Source organism: Tremella mesenterica, assembly GCF_000271645.1.
Source record: "Tremella mesenterica DSM 1558 unplaced genomic scaffold TREMEscaffold_1, whole genome shotgun sequence".
Classification (NCBI taxonomy): Eukaryota; Fungi; Basidiomycota; class Tremellomycetes; order Tremellales; family Tremellaceae; genus Tremella; species Tremella mesenterica.
In genome coordinates, this window is record NW_006711225.1 from 2,922,002 (window position 1) to 2,939,322 (window position 17,321).

The 17,321-nt window shown below is 46.8% G+C and overlaps 5 protein-coding genes across 5 annotated transcripts; 3 read left to right on the forward strand and 2 right to left on the reverse strand.

Annotated features, from left to right (window-relative positions):
• The first annotated feature begins 3,710 nt into the window (after positions 1 to 3,710).
• On the forward strand, positions 3,711 to 4,708 carry TREMEDRAFT_36910 (uncharacterized protein). Its single transcript, XM_007000794.1, has 6 exons — positions 3,711 to 3,880; positions 3,924 to 4,040; positions 4,089 to 4,160; positions 4,219 to 4,306; positions 4,352 to 4,409; positions 4,456 to 4,708. Exons 1-6 carry the CDS (start codon positions 3,769 to 3,771, stop codon positions 4,615 to 4,617), a joined length of 609 nt encoding a protein of 202 aa, XP_007000856.1. The 5' UTR covers positions 3,711 to 3,768; the 3' UTR covers positions 4,618 to 4,708.
• A 976-nt stretch (positions 4,709 to 5,684) lies between these two features.
• On the forward strand, positions 5,685 to 7,291 carry TREMEDRAFT_16349 (uncharacterized protein; the record flags this gene model as incomplete). The annotated part of the gene is made up of 6 exons (XM_007000359.1): positions 5,685 to 5,768; positions 5,937 to 6,195; positions 6,229 to 6,346; positions 6,483 to 6,616; positions 6,740 to 6,852; positions 7,085 to 7,291. Coding segments are annotated over 6 exons (915 nt in total), but the record flags the coding sequence as incomplete, so codon positions are not given.
• A 581-nt stretch (positions 7,292 to 7,872) lies between these two features.
• TREMEDRAFT_67036 (uncharacterized protein) lies at positions 7,873 to 9,641 on the reverse strand (the record flags this gene model as incomplete). Its single annotated transcript, XM_007001847.1, has 7 exons — positions 7,873 to 8,010; positions 8,076 to 8,414; positions 8,526 to 8,658; positions 8,725 to 8,804; positions 9,004 to 9,092; positions 9,158 to 9,415; positions 9,512 to 9,641. 7 exons carry the CDS (start codon positions 9,639 to 9,641, stop codon positions 7,873 to 7,875), a joined length of 1,167 nt encoding a protein of 388 aa, XP_007001909.1.
• Positions 9,642 to 10,082: 441 nt separating this feature from the next.
• TREMEDRAFT_67037 (uncharacterized protein) lies at positions 10,083 to 12,057 on the forward strand (the record flags this gene model as incomplete). The annotated part of the gene is made up of 6 exons (XM_007001848.1): positions 10,083 to 10,253; positions 10,369 to 10,583; positions 10,639 to 11,221; positions 11,267 to 11,392; positions 11,488 to 11,680; positions 11,807 to 12,057. 6 exons carry the CDS (start codon positions 10,083 to 10,085, stop codon positions 12,055 to 12,057), a joined length of 1,539 nt encoding a protein of 512 aa, XP_007001910.1.
• A 588-nt stretch (positions 12,058 to 12,645) lies between these two features.
• Positions 12,646 to 13,396, reverse strand: TREMEDRAFT_22411 (uncharacterized protein; the record flags this gene model as incomplete). Its single annotated transcript, XM_007000398.1, has 3 exons — positions 12,646 to 12,702; positions 12,746 to 12,895; positions 13,115 to 13,396. Coding segments are annotated over 3 exons (489 nt in total), but the record flags the coding sequence as incomplete, so codon positions are not given.
• Positions 13,397 to 17,321: the final 3,925 nt, after the last annotated feature.

The following is a 17,321-nucleotide window of genomic DNA, read 5'->3' on the forward strand; positions in this document are numbered from 1 at the left end:
ACAGAAGTCCAAGGAGATCCCGATAGATGGTGATGCAACGTGTCGATGCCGGGGTTCGAGCCGCCTTGACTAGTGATCCGGGGGAGCTTGCAGACGAGAAGGCGAGACGAGTGAATATAGCAATGAGCGCCACTACAGCATGTACAGACTTGCAAGTGGAATGTGGAGGTTTGGTTCGATGTCCCGTCGATGGCGGAGAATCTGTTCGACGCGAATTGTCTAGCGATGCCATGGTGGCCGATATTGATGGTAAGTCGGCCGTCTTACTCTGAGGTGACAGAGACAGTTGTGCTCGAGCTGCTGCTGCTTTGGTAGATCGTGATCGGTTCAAATCGGTCGAACCGAGCTGAGGACTGACAACTGTCGAAGAGGGGGGAGATTGCGTTCTAGTTGGATCAAGTTCACCTTTGCAAGGTGTTTGTGCCGCCATTCGAATGATGAGCTTTCTGATAGGATGGAAGCTACCACCGGCCGCGGCTTCTTTTACACTGTCGCTCGGTAGAGGCGCGGCATCTTCAGCAACGAGCATGGGTGTGCTCATAGTTGCTCGAGCCCGTCGACGTTCTTCGTCCCGTTCAAGAGTTTCCGCCACTGCGGCCGAGACCAGAACATCAAGTGCCAGTTTTTGGAAATCTTCATCTTGTGCGTCCACCAGGACTTGTTCCAAGAAAGGAACTATCACTTGGTCGACGTATTCGGACCGATACTCCGGGAGATCTTCAGCATAGGCATAGACATCTTTGAAGAGGAAGATGGCAAGTTTTTGGCGGGTGGCAGGGAGGTTTGAAGACGTCAAAAAGAAAGCTTTTATGAGCTTCCAGATATTTGGTATCCATCGCTGATGATGTGGCAAACAAAGACATTCGCGTTGATAATATTCGACGACGATACTTGCGGTCGGCTCGTCCAGGTAGATCGATAATTCAAGGAGGAGCTCAATGTACTTGGGGTGATAGAAGGGGAGTGCATCGCTGGTCGATGGACGCAAACGGTTAATGGCAGAGGGCATTTGTCGGATGATGGAGCTCATAATGTCGACAAGGGGATGAATGGCATCCACCTGTCTTGTGAAAAGAGCGTCACTTGCCAATTGCTCCTTCCTTATCCGTCAGTGTCGGTCTGATAGAACGGTAGTTTGACGACATACCTAAGATCGGATATAACGGGGATCATGTTCAGCAGTAGCTCACAAGCTGTTTGACCTTCAATCCAGACATCTCCGGGCCGGCGTGAGTTTGTGACATCCTCCTCCAGCCATGATAGATGATCCTGCAGAAATGCAAGTATTTCATAGTCTACCGGCTGCCATCTGGCGCGCCCACCCTGTTGATTCTCGCCAGGAAAACGAGAAAAGGACTGGGCAGCCTTGAGGGACGGTAGCAGAGAAGCGAGCGAGAGAACGATAGTACTGTTGGGATCATTGTCCAAGCTGGGTAAGAAACGACGAGAGGCACTGTGTGTCAGCTGACATTGGCTTGACAGAAGAGGAACTCACACGACTGCACCACGGGTCACTTTACGGTCTTCGGAGGGCATTCTCGCTGCGTCGGAGACAGAAATGACGACCCTTCGCCCAGCTAAGATATTGCGTATAGCCTGCTCGCATCGCCTTCCACCTCTGGAACTCGTCACGACGACGAGTAATTGTGTAGCTGCAGCCCAGCCGTAGTCTGGCATGGTGTCTTCTTGATCTTGACCGAAGGCGAGGCACAATAGAGCGACGGTTTTCTCAAGATCGGTATCTCCGATCAAGGATTCCGCGGCAAGGGTCTCGACGAAGAGGCAGAATGATGGCAGGATCATCGTCCATTTGAGGGAAGACTGCATGGGAGCCTGAGGTGAGAATGAAGATCGTACGGAGGGAGAGGGTACTGTGAAGCCCGCAGCTACTGGAGGGGATGTGAGGCCTGACGTGGATGGTTGTCGAGGAGTGTGGCGACTATTACCAGGTGTTCCGCGTGAAGAAGTCGTGGTCTGTCTGGAACGGCTCGTTGAGGATCGGGATGGATGTTCAGAGCCAATGGGGATATTGGCATTCAATTTAGAAGGTGAATTCAGCGTGGTGGAAGCAGGTGAGTTACGTCTGGTACTCGTTGTACTCGCTGCAACACCAAGAGAGACCTTCTCGTCACCTACAGAAGCGGACGCGGATACACCACACCATAGCAGATCAAGCATGGGTTGGATGATACGAGTGTAGTCCTCGGATGTGAATAAAATGATATTCTTGGAGATGATTCCACAAAGGAGATCAAAGATTGCTATGATTGCCTGAGCGACTGTGGCGGGTTTAAGTGGACCATAAGGTTGAGCAGAACCTAGTGACGGCTGAAACCAATCTACAGGTGGTTCATTCCGTTTCCCGCACCAGGATATCCATTCATCCGAGAGATTGGGGAGTAATCGAACTAGATAGCCAACGATTCCGGTTGTGTATCGTACATCAGCTCCATTTTTGGTGAGCGCCTTGAGAGCGCCTATTTTTACGAAGATTTGGTCCACATCCACGATTGAGTTCGAGAGAGTGATGACCTGATAAACAGCGGGGATAGTGAGGTACGGTGTGTCAGGCGATGCGTCGATCAGTGAAGGGGGAGGGGGTGATGCTCCGATCAGAGCCGCTAGTAGTCGGATTGCTGAAGTGCGTAGAGTCGTTGACTGAGACGACCTCTCTCCGGCGAGATGTATGGCAACTTTATACAACGCATCGATTTTGTTATGCTCAATTCTGGGATTGAGCTTGGAAGAGTCCGTCAACCCAAAAATGTCCTCATTGTCGATGTATAGATTGGCTATCCAGACCGCAACTGCTTTGGCATTTTCTGCCAGTTCGTCCGAACTCGCTTCCACATCCTGTAGGATTCGTACGGCTTCGTCGAAATCGAAAGGCGGTGGGGTGGGAGGCCGAGCTTGTTGTTCCAGCAGTATGGTTGCTCGAGAGGATTCAGGTGACCTTCTTGTCGAAGCTGATCTTTCTGCTGAGTTATCGGTGAGCTTTCGTGTCTCGCTCGAGCTTGATGATCTGGAAGATGCATTGGCTGGACGGGTGATGCCAAATATCATGGGGAGGAATCCGCGGGCACTCAGGCCAGGACCCGGTGTGGAAGCTGGCGGTTGGGTTGACGGAGGGGGAGGAGGGGGATGCTCAGTCCCTTGACCGATGCCCAATGCTGAAGCACGACGTTCACTCATCTTGTCTCGGTGTGGCATGATGCAAGATGATTGAAGCGAGAAGAGGTGGCAAGTGAAGGGGTTGTACGGGGTGCCGGAATGTAGCGCCTGAGTGATGTCAGCATTGCCCAACTAGAATCAATTATCGTGAATTCTCTTTGAACCTGATATTATGAGATGCAAGGACGAGAGTGATATGAATGTAGAAAGGAAAGAGGACGGACCGAGCACCTCGGGGGGTCGGAATTCTTTAGCGCGGTGGGCGTATCATGATCGCATAGTAAGCTGCTGCACTCTGCGATTTGTTGTTAATGAGCTGTGATTGTGAGAGTATGTGGATAGTCGAAAGATAAGAATAGCAAGTGACAAGCAGAGATAAGAGGTACGTATGTGAAGGATAGTTTTGTGAGTACGAGGTATATGTAGAGTTAACCGGTGATGTGAGGAGAAGCAGGAGATTTCTATAATGAAATTTGCTCCCGCTTTCTTCCGAGTCGATGATCGTGTAGATCGTGCATCCTATGGTCTCAACATGGCGAGCACTCTACATCACACCATGGACATTACAACCCTTTGAAGGCTTTGGCTACGACCGTAATGCGTTCACTGTGGGCCCAGATACCTTGTCTCATTCTCATTCTCAAGCTCGCCTCACTCCCAATCGTGACCGCATCTATCTTTTCCGATCCAGTGCTTTCGTATTGCAAATGTGAGTTGAAACAAAGTCGCACCATGTTCGCTCACCGCACCAGGCATATGCTTCTCAAACTCGACCATCATTCCTCTCTGGCATCCGTCAGACCCATCGAAACCATGTCTATCATGTACAAAGCAGTTTTGCATCGACCAAAAGCTACCAATATGTAGGGGTGAGCTGCGCTTTACCCTGACCGGCGCCGGATGACTGATAGTGGTAGACGCTGAGGTGCCGGAGCTCGACACAGATGTCGGGACCGGTTTAGAGGGTGATGTGGAAGCTAGATGTTTCAGTGAGTTGTTCCCGTCTTCCTTCGTCATTGATTAAAGAGGAACAACGTTGATATGCAGAACGTGATTCGCCTAGAGATCAACTTATAGTCACATTCTTCTTGTTGACCGTCATCGGTCTATTGCTGTACGCTAGTATACGCGCCAGGCAAGCTTGTGTTTCAGCACGCAGTACAATCCTCTGATCATTCAGATTACAAAAGGCCATTGAGAACCGCGGTCGACCAACAGATTTGAGGGAATGGTCAGAGGTGAGCGTCTCCATCCCGATGTGGGACGAAAATCCTGATGTTATAGGCTTTACTACCCGAGCCATTGCATCCATTCTCTGCGAGTTTGTTATCCCGAGTGCCCGGTCGAGGACGTGGCGGTGCACGTACTGGCGGTGTCCTTGGAAGAGGGGATATGCAGGAAGCGAGGGGAAGTAGAGGTTACGCCCCGGTCAGCGTTGGCAGCTGAAGGGATAGTGCATAGACTCGACGTATCATCATTGTATCATAAACTTTCAATCTGGCGTGGTGGACATGGATGCTACTAGATTGGAGCCCGACATGAGACAAATAATCATACAAATCGGAAGCTAAGCCTGCCTTTGAGAGTGTCCAATCCATCATGCGCTACGACCTCTGACTGTGCATTCTTGATGTTGTTTCATAAACTCCATTGCTTTCTCGATTGAACATTTCACTCCCGCCCTCGATTTCATTCCTTCATTTGACATTTGACCCCTTTGTATACATTTTCCATTCCCGTCGCAAGTCGCTACAAGTCGGATCGTAACGACGGTCCGCGCGTGAGGAACAGGGATAAGCTACTTAGCTTACACGACACGTCGCTAGACGACCGACTACTCCTTTCCTTCTCTTCACCTTGTTACTCCTTATTAACGTTCCACCGACTACTCATCATTCATCTTTCCTCCTTACCCACTCCATCATGTCAATGACTCACGACCCCGATCCAAATGTCAATCAAACGAGATTCACCATAGCCGATTACACTTACGATCAAGACGAGCCAGGACCGAGTTCACGACCATTTCCAGACATCACCAACATATCCACCGTACAACCTTCCTATCAAAGACCCCCGGTGGGTCGAAACGTATCTCAAGCTAGCACAGTTGGCACTCTAAGGCTTCATCAACACGATCCCACTCTTCCAGTCAGTTCATCTCATACAACGGGACGAAAGAAGATCGTTGAGCTGACAAGAAACAGATGGATCATAACATTCTTGGAGGTACTGAACTCAGACCTTTACCTTCTTTAGGCATTGAATATTCTCCTTCCACCTCACCAACAATTTTACATCCTTCTACCGTTCCTTTACCACCTCTGATTTCACCTAGCGAGCATATCGGTCATAGCATTTATCCGTCAGAAGGGACTGATGCTGAGCTGGGTCAAAATGGTGATGCCAGTAGTGATAAAGGGTTCAAAGCTGGGTATGTTCCAGAGACTTATGAATATCCAGAGCAACGGAGTAGATCGAAAGTGGACAAGTGGGAGTGGGGTAGACGATGGTGGAGTTTAGGGATTGAGAGTTGGGCTTGTCGTTGTTTGTTAGCGGTGGTGATTCTGGAATCTCTTATCGATTTGTCCATTGAGGTGGGTGCTAGTACATTCTGACAATCATCTCCTTTCCCTCATGATGGCCTCTTCCCGCCACCACATCAATTCCAGCTTGTGTGCACTTTGGCGACTGTCGTGTCACCCAAGTTGGTATTGAAGTCTCGTTGGAGTGAGGAGATGCAAAAAACAATTCTGATCTCACAGGGAAACATCTTATGGCGTTTCAATCAAGAAGCTCAATCATCCAATGTCTCCTTATTAATCCTCGAAAATAAACGTCGACTACCCGTCTATTTGGTCATATTCGGTCTCGCCCATCTTTGGCAATTAGTCCTCACTATCATCGCTGTCAGAACTCGTAACACCATCCAAGCTATCGCAGTGACAATGTTCAATTTTGCATTCCTAGGTTATGCCGTCATTGAGATTTTCGAGCTTCGTCAGATACTCGGAGACGACTTGAGTGATAGTTTGACAGATATGGAAGAGGATGAAGATCATTCTTCCCTATTGACAGTCCCTTTGAACGTTTTGACGGCTGTTGTCATTGCTGTGGTAGCAGTTGGATGTTGTCTTCTCGTTGGACTTTCTATAAAGCTGAGAAAAGAATTTGGGTCAGTGCTTCACCCACTTCACACATTTGTCTCTCCTAAAAGACGTAACAAATGTCGGTTTTCTCAAATTTGCTTTTTTCAGAGATGGGAACGGGACGATATTGTATATGGTAGGATTTTTTTGGCTGACGAATAGTTGGGAACGATATCGATTTCTTGGTGCAGACTTACAGATCCGCAAGTTGTACGCTCGATTTCAAGTGTTTGAATGTATTTGTTATTTCTCCGCTTTCTTTTGCGCTGGGTTTGGAATACAATTCATCTGGCTTGGTGAGTCATCATTTGTGATAAGTCCATTCATCTCTTTCCCTTTTCGTTATACCTCTATACAATCTTAGGTCACATACTCAGGTATAAGTTGAACTCTGTCAAGAGATATGGACTGACCATTAGTCCTTCAACCCACCGATGCGGAATATATCGTCACTTGGATCATGTTTCCCTTGTCTATCATGTTCCTTGTGGTCGGAAGATTTGCAGCGAAATACGAGAACAAATATGCCATGGTATGTTGATTTATTCATTCCCAACTTACTTCTCGCCCTTCCCCCGTTGAACACTTCCTTAGACCCAATTCAGAAACTCTCTCTCACCCACCTAAGAGTAGTCATCCACATCACTGTCTCTCTCTCTCTCGGTGACGAGGAAATAGTTCATACTAGTCTAAAAAACAAAAGTTTCATGTTTTTGTCGGGAGAATGTCAGACGATCGTAGACGAGAAGAATACTGACACAAAGGCCGCTTTCATGTTCGGTATCATCCTAGGATTAGCTTACTTCATTTACAAACTCATTCGTGTATGGCAACAAACCAATATCTATTCAAACGTTACTAGATCTCTTACTCTTTTCGATATATTATCTTTACTATCTCTATTACTCTGTATGGCATTCGGTATCACCGTATGGAAAAACTTCGGTAAAGGGTTAAAACAAGCTAGTAAGTTTTGGTTACTTGAATTGATGAAAGAAAAGAAAAAAAGTTGAAAGTTTTAGTGCAATCGCAAAAGAAACCAAATGCTCCTTCTCCTTTATCCTGGAGATCAGGTAATAAATCTTCTGAGAAGATACAAGGAGAGAAGATTGAGATGGAAATTCCCAGGAGGATATCTATAGATTGAAGGAAAACCCTACTGGTCAGGTTGAAGGATCTTGTTGATGAGATGTATGATTGTGACACTGTCTGTATGTTCGTGAAGGTTTCAAGTTATAAACATTCAGTCGGTGTCGAATATTGAGTACCACACTAACGACATGATTCTCACACAAACACAACTGCTGCATGCCGCCTTTACAAACTCAGGTATCTTCCTTCTGTCATTTCCCTTCGAGGTATTCGAGTAGGATCTTGCGTTACATATGAATATGTGTGGGAGTGGGTGTGTGTATAAGAGAGTTGTCCTACATCGCATAACTGTAGAGTACATTCCAGAATAGCAATTGATAAAACGTCTCATGTAAGGTGTATAATGCATTGGGTATAGATCATGATTCAAGTACACCGTCGTATACACACACTACTCGTACTATCGTTTCTTTGCCATTTTGATTTGTCTAGCAAATCTATTGAATTTTCTATTATCCGCTTGTATCCTAGAAACGTTTCTCTGTTCTCCTGAACCTTGTAAAAGGTTAGAGACCGGTACGATAGTATATTGTACATCCTGAAATTTATCAACACCGATATTCCCAATATTTCGAGGAAAAAAAAAAGAGAAAGAGGACATACTGTATTATTCCTAATTCTGACACCTCTCCTACCTTCATTCTCCTTAGTAGCGGCCTTTGCGTCGAATCTTTTCGGAAGAACTTTGATACGTTCCCTAACCACTTCTTCATCTTCATCAGTCACTTCGTCTAATTCAGTTTGACCTTGACGTGTTGTTTCGGTAGAAGTGAGAGGGTTGAGATTGAGAGTAGTAGGACGTTTGATAATTGGTCTACTCCACATTTGAACGAGATTATCTGCTTGACGATTGATAAGAGGAGTGACTCGTTTAGTTTTCGTATAGAATAAAACGATGGGACCTAGACGACATTCTTTTAGGATTTGAGTGTCGAGATCCATCTGAGATGTCAATCAAGTTTTCATGACCTACTTCGATGTATATATATCTCATCCCAGATACTGACATCGATCTCAGAATAGTGGGAAGTTTTGTATAAGAAAGTTGCATACCTTGGGTAAAACTTCAAAGATAGCTTTCTGTATACCTACTGCTGGTAATGCTCCAGAAGGATAAATGGGTTCTAGCCATACTCTCACAGCATCCAGTACTTGATTGTCGGTGATAGCCTGTGTGAGTGTTTGACTGATAATTATCAGCCTGGAGTCTCTCGTGTGAAGGTTGAGTTGAGATTGAATAGCCAAAACTTACTTTCTTAATACAGACATGACTTCATCAAGCATCGCTAATTTAGCAGTTGCGGGAAGTTTTGCATCGTTGGAAGCTTTGTCCTTTGTCCCGCTGCGGCTAACATTCGATCCCGAAGTCTAATACAGATACTTTCATGGTATTCGTCGAGAATCTATTCATCAGAGACCTTTCTTTGATTGCTCAACACCTCACACTGAGGATGTAAGAATGGCATCTATGGGCTGTCTCATATGAAAAGATTGTTTGATAAATTCGAGATGGGGAATAAGAGAAACCCACATCAACATCCTCGCCCTTCCTCTTACGTCGAGTATTCTTGGGTTTCTTCCCAATAGCGTCTATTCTGGCTTCTAATGCCATTCGTCTCTCTTGTATAATCAGCCTTGTGTCCTCATTGATGCATGGAAGGGACGAAGAAAGAAAAGGAACTCACGGGTGGCTTCATCATAAACCGGTTGTTCCTCTTCTTCCTCCTCTTCTACTTCAGCCCTATTCTCTTTCTCTTCCCTTCTTTTCTCCTTCTTCTCCTTCCTCCTCATCTCTCTCTCCTCCCCGTCCTCACCAGCGACCTTCTTTTTCTTCTTGAACTTTGGAATCTTAGCTGGTGTGGTCGCTGTAGCCGGCACGTACACGTCACCTGCACCTTCTTCTTCTTCTTCCTCATCCGCATCACGGTCGTTCACAATAGGAGCTTCTACCTCAGCTTCATCCTCATCATAGTCATCCACATGTGAAGTTGCGTCCTCAACGACAGGTTGTACTGGTCGCGGCGGGAAGGCGACCTGACGTCGGGGTTGATCATCTTCTTCCTCTGACAATTCATCGTCAGAATCAGCACCGAACACTTGAGCGTAGAGATCACTTGTGGTGGATGTCATTGCGCGAGGTTGTACGGGTGGCGAAGGTGAAGCAGACATTGTGAATGTTGTTGTTGAGAATTGAAATCGCGGTCTATAAAGGGCAAGACATGGATTCCAGTGGAAAAGTGATAAGGGTGTGGTGAATGATGTGGCATTTCCTCCCGGTGGGGCCGCACCGAGCAGCGGGGCGCCAACCCTTCTCTCGTCCCACCCACCATACACTGTAAGTACGAAAATTGTCCACCGCTATCTGTAGCCATTCCATCATCCTCTCCCACCTACCCGAAATAGCAGGGTCCCAACAGTTTGAACATTATCCCAGACCTCTCACAAAAGCCTAGTACTCGCCATGGGCCTCCTGGACCATGCTGTTCAAAGTGAGTAATTCCACTCAATCGCCGGGAAATCAGCTGATCACTGACAGTCCTAACCCACCCAGTCAGTAGACTTGCGCATACACAAGTAGTCACACTGACCCCGTAGAATGAGTTCCGGGCTATGATTCATTTCAAAATCTGGCGTGACGCTCGAGACATCACAGATCCGAAGGAGTATGCCACGACAGGATATGATCGTCCCAGTATGAGAAAATGCTGGGAGTTTTTGGATAGAGCCAGTAGGAGTTTTGCAATGGTCATCAAGGAACTTGAGGGAGATCTCGCTCGGACGGTGAGCTTGTACTTCCACAGCTCGTATCATCCCTATCCATCGCTTCTATCCTCACACCGCACGGTTGTGAGACGGCAGATGGGAGAAAGAGCGTAAACGACATACCTGATCTCAGGTTTGCATCTTTTACTTGGTCCTTAGAGCGTGCGACACTCTCGAAGATGACATGACGTTACCCAACAGCGTTAAACTTCCCATGTTGAGATCGCTATACCTCAAGCTGCACGAACCTGGATGGAACTTTGACGGTAGTGGGCCAAACGAAGCAGACAGGATGACATTAGCCGAATTTGATGTTATACAAAAAGAATTTTCCATGCTTGACGAACGGTAGGTGACATTCATGTTGTCTGTTTTTCGCATTTCTATTCGAGACTAATACCAGATATCAACTAGTCATCGAGGATATTTGCATGAAGATGGGCAGAGGAATGGCCGATTTTGCGGCCTTGGCAACTCCGGAGAAACCCGTGGCAGAAATCAACACCATGGCCGATTATGATCTTTATTGTCATTACGTCGCCGGTTTGGTCGGTGAGGGGTTATCTGGAATCTTCGCGGCTTCAGGAAAAGAAAGAGCCTTCATTGCCAACCAACTCACATTATCAAACTCGATGGGTATGATATTGCAAAAGACCAACATCCTCCGCGACGTAAAAGAAGATGTTGAGGAAGGAAGAGGCTTTTGGCCTCGTGCTATTTGGGGGAAATACGGGTTCGATTCTATGAAAGAACTCCTGGATCCTACGAGGGAGAAACAGGCTTTATTCGCAGCTAGTGAGATGACTTTGGACGCTCTTCGACACGCTACGGATTCTTTGGATTACCTGACGTTGATCAAGAATCAAAGTGTTTTCAACTTTGTGGCTATTCCACCAGTCATGGCTATAGCTACGTTGGAGAGATGTTACATGAACCCGAATGTACTAAAGAAGAATGTCAAGATCCGACGAGGTGAAACCATCCAAGTGAGTTGACTCGTAGATATTGTCATCGTAACTAAATTATCGTAGCTCATACTGCGCGCGACCAACCCTAGAGATGTAGCACTCATCTTCCGTTCGTACGCCAGGAAAATACATCAGAAAACAGCGAGAGATGATCCCAATTTGCTTAAAATGAGCATTGCATGTGGCAAGGTAGGTCAACCCTTAACTCCACCAATCATCACCCACCTCCCCCATATCATCCTTGATATGTCTGATGGGTAGACTGGACTCAGAGCTCACGACAGATCGAACAATGGACAGAACATCATTACCCTTCTTTCCTACAGATACGTATGCAAAATGGAGCCATCACCACCGTCATAGATGACAACTCGTCCGACGGTAGGGTACCTTTGTATCATAGAATCTCTAAACAGATTAAGGATAAACAAGATGAAGAGAAGAGAGAACAGTGGGTGGCTCAGATGGTCGATAAAGGTGAGTTTTCCTTGTTCAGCCATCCATTCTCCAAAAACAATCCCTCTGATATGTAAATCACCCCTTCACGCCCTCCCTGGGTTTGGTACACACCTTTCCCGAGTGGCATAGATAAATGATCAAAAGAGATACAAGATCTTCATGCTGATTGGGGTAGGTATCATCAAATCAAAAGAAGAGTATCTGGAGAGGGAGGAACAACGGAGCGTGTGAGGGAGATTGAAGATGCTCAGCCTTTCCCGTGGTTGATCGTTATCGGTGCTATCGTTGGCTTCATTGCGCTCATAGTTGCCATTTCTGGTGTGGTGTATTATCTCGTGGCTGTGACCTTCAAAGATGTGAGTCCGTCAGTCACCAATCCTATCCGTGCTTACTGACCGCCTGATGTGAGGATGGATTGGCTATCTGGCGGACCAAGGATCCGGGAGAGAAATTGGGATATGGATGCAAGACAGACTTGTTGAATGAATACCTCCAACGAGGATCTGACTCAGACATGTATTCTCATGGTGTTTCACTGATTGTTTCCAGACCTGCCCTAACGTCCCCGCTGGGACCGCTGATCGCTGACTCACTGATGCGTTCTAAGCGCATTTTGACGTCAATCGATCGATCATCTTCGTGCGACAATAGGGGTATGCGCAAAGTAATCGTCATGCAGATATGTGTACAACAGGGGTTTTGCTTATACGTGAATGAGAAATGCCCAACTACCCTTCCGCAGTATGTTCCCACCATCTACTTTCTCCTACGTGTGTCCCGTCCTCTTTCTTCCTCCCACGAAGGAATTGTACCTTTCGTCCTTTCTTGTTCTTTCCGACTGGTGATCCCAAATCACTTTCCTCTTCATCACCCAAATCCCGTTTCCTCTTCCGCAGCCCCAGACCAGTCTGCTCGTCTCGACTCTCTCCGTTTGTAGTCTTTTGAGAGTTGGAATGAACGGGTTTTACTTTCCTACCTATCCCATCCCAGGCATTCTTGTGTAACCTGAATAAAGCCATAGTAGCTCTTGCGTCCGTCACCTATCATCAGCTTTCCTGAATACACGAAAGTGAGGCGACCCACAGAGCTATGTGACCCTTTTTGGATTTCTAAGCCGAGTTCCAGTTGGCATAGTTTTTTGAGACCTGGACGTTTGTTTTTTGCTATTTCCTGTAAAGGTTTGCATCTTTGAGTGTCGCGGATCATGGTTGCTGGATGACTGAGCAATAATGCCTATTATCAGTCATGATCGTCGTCATTATATCATTTCATATGACCCTGAAGAAAGACGTCTTTTCTACAGGAAGGGGATTCCCTCAAGTGATGAATGTATCTCCTGTTCAGACGAAGCAAGTACACTGGCTTGATGACCTAGGACGTCGCCGAAGAACGATTGGTAAGCGCAAAGGAAGAGGTAGTGGGTGAGGAGAGTGAGAACAGAATGAAACTCACTTGAAGATCATTGGATATAGCATGTCCTATGAGAACCCTTCCAGTGAGTAAATCTGAGACTTGTTTTTGCACCGAAGCGAAATCCGGTGCACCTTTCAGATCTTGCGCTCTAATCCCAGATATCCAAGTTCGAAAATCCGTCACTGGCTCTCCTACTTTAGGCGAGACGAACGTATCGAGAAGAATGTGTCCGTGGTAGTTGACGAGAGAAACACGAGCTAGAGCTGATTCAGAACCTAAATGACCTAGTCCGACCATCTCACAATCTATTGCTATGCTTTTAAGTCAGCGCTTCGTTCCTGAGTGAACGTATTTCATGCGATCGGAATGTCCGATCGATGTCTTGATCGAGTTGATTAGCCTCTACCATGTCCTGTATGAGTTTGATAGAAGGTTACACTTTGACATCTGTGAAGAGAGGGGTATAGATTGAGCAGGGAAGCTCGTGCCCAATCAAGTAATCCGGAATGGGATAGAAAGAGATTGACCCACTAGTTACCCGGCCTGCATGTAAGCTAGAACTATTCAGTCAAAGCCAATCCAGCTCACTCTTTCTTCGAATCATTCAAAGTCGTCCTTCCAGCTACCATATTCCTCAGTTCTTCAACTACGGCAGAATCATTCCGAGGGTCTGAGAAAATCACGGCTTCTTTGACACCCTCGGAGGTTCGATGTTCAAGCTTAGCACTGTTTCGTGTCATCAATATCACGTCTCCTTTTTGTTCAGGCTACACACTTACGATGTTTCACCGAGCTTGTCCTCAAGAGTCCCTACATATCTCCCAACTCCAGCAAGATATCGTTTCCGTTTAGTATTTGACATGGACATCTTTACCTTCTCTCCAGATCCCGACGCCGGCTTCAAGGTCTGACAGTTAGCAGGGATATCTTCACATGAGGAGGTCACACTTTTTTCAGCTGATTCCAATTACTACTAGGTAACGTGGGCTCTTTTGAAGACTTTGTAGGGGCAGATTTGCCCATAATTCAAGTTTTCGGTTGAAAATGGACGGAAAGTCAAAATCACTCGCCGAAAGTATGCCACGCGGAAGGAAAGTCGGGATTACCGATATCGCCGCGGGATCCGACTCCCTTCGACGGGCTCTGTCCACTTTGACATCGACTTCATTCCACCATTAACGAAGTGAGTCTTTCATACATGACTTTCCATCCGTATCTAATCATATCACTGGTCTTCACGTCATTCATTGAGTATTATCAGTCAAGAGGGACTGACTGACTGTGTGGCTGGGCAGCGATCAGTACCGGGTGGACGACGATTCAGTCACTACATTTCGACATGGTTTTACACAGGGCATACGGGTTACAACGGCGGTGGCTTGGGATATTGTCTTCACCGTATAATTCGAATGGCTGACGCTTCAGAGATCCTGTACCGAACATCATGTTTGGTCTACGTGCTTGGCCCACTCCCGTATGTCGCTCATTATTTTCCCGCTTGTCGATCATTTGGGAAAGCGATAATGTCGAAAACTCTTGCTGATTCGAAAGATCCTCAAACCTCTGTGGCCCTTCGCCGTGGGTGCTGCCATTACCTTCTTTGGGGTGGTCAAACTACAAGATGTAGCGCTCCAAGGTGAGTCATCGTCTCCACTTTCTCTTTCATGACATCACCTTATACCCGATATGCCTTACCTTCCTATTCTCCCTGATTATGGTCTGAACGAACGGTGTACCGGCAGTTTGCACGTGTATCCGGCTGATCTGATAGACCCCGAGATGGCGAAGAACCCTAAAAATCCCTATGGTGAGTTCCGATCATCTCAAACGAACGAACGCTGATATTGTAACAGCATTGGCCCAAGCCAAGGCAAACGGACATCATTAAGCAGATTGTTTAGATATGTACAATGGTGACCAATTGCACTACACTCCTCTAGTCGCTAGAGAGCTTCTGACATACTTGACAGCACTGACGTACACCAACAAGCTGTACTAACAAGCTCCCGCCTGCATCAGAGGTCATCCCGATCCGTAAGTCGGATGTCGTTGGTGATATATGGAAGCCAGTGCTCAAACTAAGCATGTCATGCCCTCATGAGCCAAATTAACTCCCGTGATATCTTAACTGATGCCTGCTGATCGCTACTAACGTCACTTCTCGGTGATCTCACCATTCAGCTTCCTTTCTACTCCCTCCACCTCATTCCTGCACTTCTTGAACAACGGATTGAACAGAGAGAGTCAAACTGACTCGACATTCTCGTGGGGGCACTGAGGAGGGAAGTGGATTCCATTCTTCTTCTACTACTGATCCGTGGAAGTCACCCAGGCTCACGGCTTGTGTTACTAGTTCATGGTGACCATGCAAGTCATTTTCACTATGGGAGAGGTGTCCTTGTCTGATAGGAGTCCATTGAACTGGCTCACCGAGCTGAACGCTCACCCGGATTGGGAATGATTGACCCAATGTGTCAAGGCTTGCCCTGACTCGAAAAGTCCAGCTGAAATTGTACTGTGTGGACTCATTGGGATCATAAATGCCCTGCAAGGTCAATTCACGACTGGTCCGCTCCCAATCTGAATACTGCCCATCATAGAAAGCTAGCCGCACATTGCTCCACCCTTGCTGCACAGGACTTGGATCCTGCACATTGGGTGACCTACCAGCAGATGTCTTGCCTGACATCTGCCTCTCACCCGTTGGGAAGCCATCAGGATGGACTGTAAAGAAAGTCGTCCCAAAGAATCTGGCAAGTAGTGCGGTATGTACGCACACTAGAGCACTATTAGTTTGCAGAGGTAGCTGCTGTAATGTCAAGGTCATATGGAAAACATCAGGGTCATCCTGGGTGAGCCGGTCAAGACTGTTTGTTGGGGGTAGTGCAAAAGGGAGTAAGCAAGTCACTATCAGTGGGAGGGTGTTGCTATGTGCCTCTGGTTCTGCAACTACGGCTGAGTCCTTCTCCACTTTACCATAGCTTAGAACACAAGTGGTTTCAATAGAATCATTCAGTGAAGCGGTGAAGGCTTCCAGAAGACTTCTTAACTGGTCTTGCAATTGGACATGTCTTTGATTGGTAGTTTGAGACATTGTAGTTGGGCGTCAAAGTTGTTGAAAGAGTTGTTAGCCGATAGAATCGGGCCAGGACGGCCGAACCGCCGTTAGATAATTACCCCTTCCGTCGAATATTTCTCCGTTCAACTTATCCTCTGAACTTTATTCGATCGTCTCTGGTTTTATGCGTGTGAGTGGAATGTGATAAGTATAGAGACATGTAGAATTGATGCATGCTCTTTTTTCCCCTCTGTATTATCATCTAATTATCAGTTAACAGATTAACAGTCGGAAGTCACATACCTTCTGTGTATAATATAACAAAGGCAAGTTCCCATTTCTAACTCTCCTCATAATGACCTCCGTGTCGTCTAAGATCTCTCTTGAGAGCCACCCAAAGTTATCCCACGATCCAGCATCGTATGCTCCGTGGAGGAAGTCGATCGAGGTGTATCTACAGATAGGTGACGTGTGGAATATCGTCACAGGTGATGATACCGAACCTGGTCGCGTAGGGGTCAGGCCGACGACAGTGAGAGCGGGGTCAGTACCTCCTACCACGCCCGTCGAAGGGCAAGCGGTTGGTAGAAGGATTACTGGAGAAGAGTTGAAGGAGTGGGAAAAGTGGCAAGCGAGGGAGAATAAAGCGCAGGGGATGATCAAGGGAACAGTGTCGGATGCTGTGATGCTTGATATATCTGAGAAGATGTCAGCTAAAGAAATGTGGGATTACTGTACAGCAATACACGTAACATCGACGATCGAGAATCAAAGGAATGTCCGTCAAGCGTTGTTTAGCTATGACTTAAGGGACGATGCGACGGCCGAAGAAATGGCTAAGCATGTGGAGGATTTCTCGAAGACGATGTCCGAAGCAAAATTGGTGGGGTTGAAGTTTGACTCACAGGATCGAGCTGGGTTATTCCTCAATACCATCCTAGCACCATCCTACAGGATCATCCAGATCGAAGTAACATCCCTCATAGAGAGGGAGAGAACTTGGGAGAAGGTTTTATCGATCTTCAATAAAGAAACGGCGAGACGTAAGGCGCGCCCTGTTGGTAGAACCAATAGAAAGGGATTCGCGATGTTCGTCGAAGGAAATAAAGGAATGAGGGTGAACCGAGATAATTGTCACGAACTACGTCGTGACACCTCCATTATCCCACCAACAATGACCCTCCTTTG

What these genes read in the sequence shown, in the direction of transcription:
- TREMEDRAFT_36910 (XM_007000794.1), top strand. Translation starts at nt 3,769, where the DNA reads ATGCGTTCACTGTGGGCCCAGATACCTTGTCTCATTCTCATTCTCAAG. An exon ending in AAAGCTACCAATATGTAGGG is followed by an intron (nt 4,041 to 4,088) that starts GTGAGCTGCGCT and finishes TGATAGTGGTAG; the next exon opens with ACGCTGAGGTGCCGGAGCTC. An exon ending in TACGCTAGTATACGCGCCAG is followed by an intron (nt 4,307 to 4,351) that starts GCAAGCTTGTGT and finishes CTGATCATTCAG; the next exon opens with ATTACAAAAGGCCATTGAGA.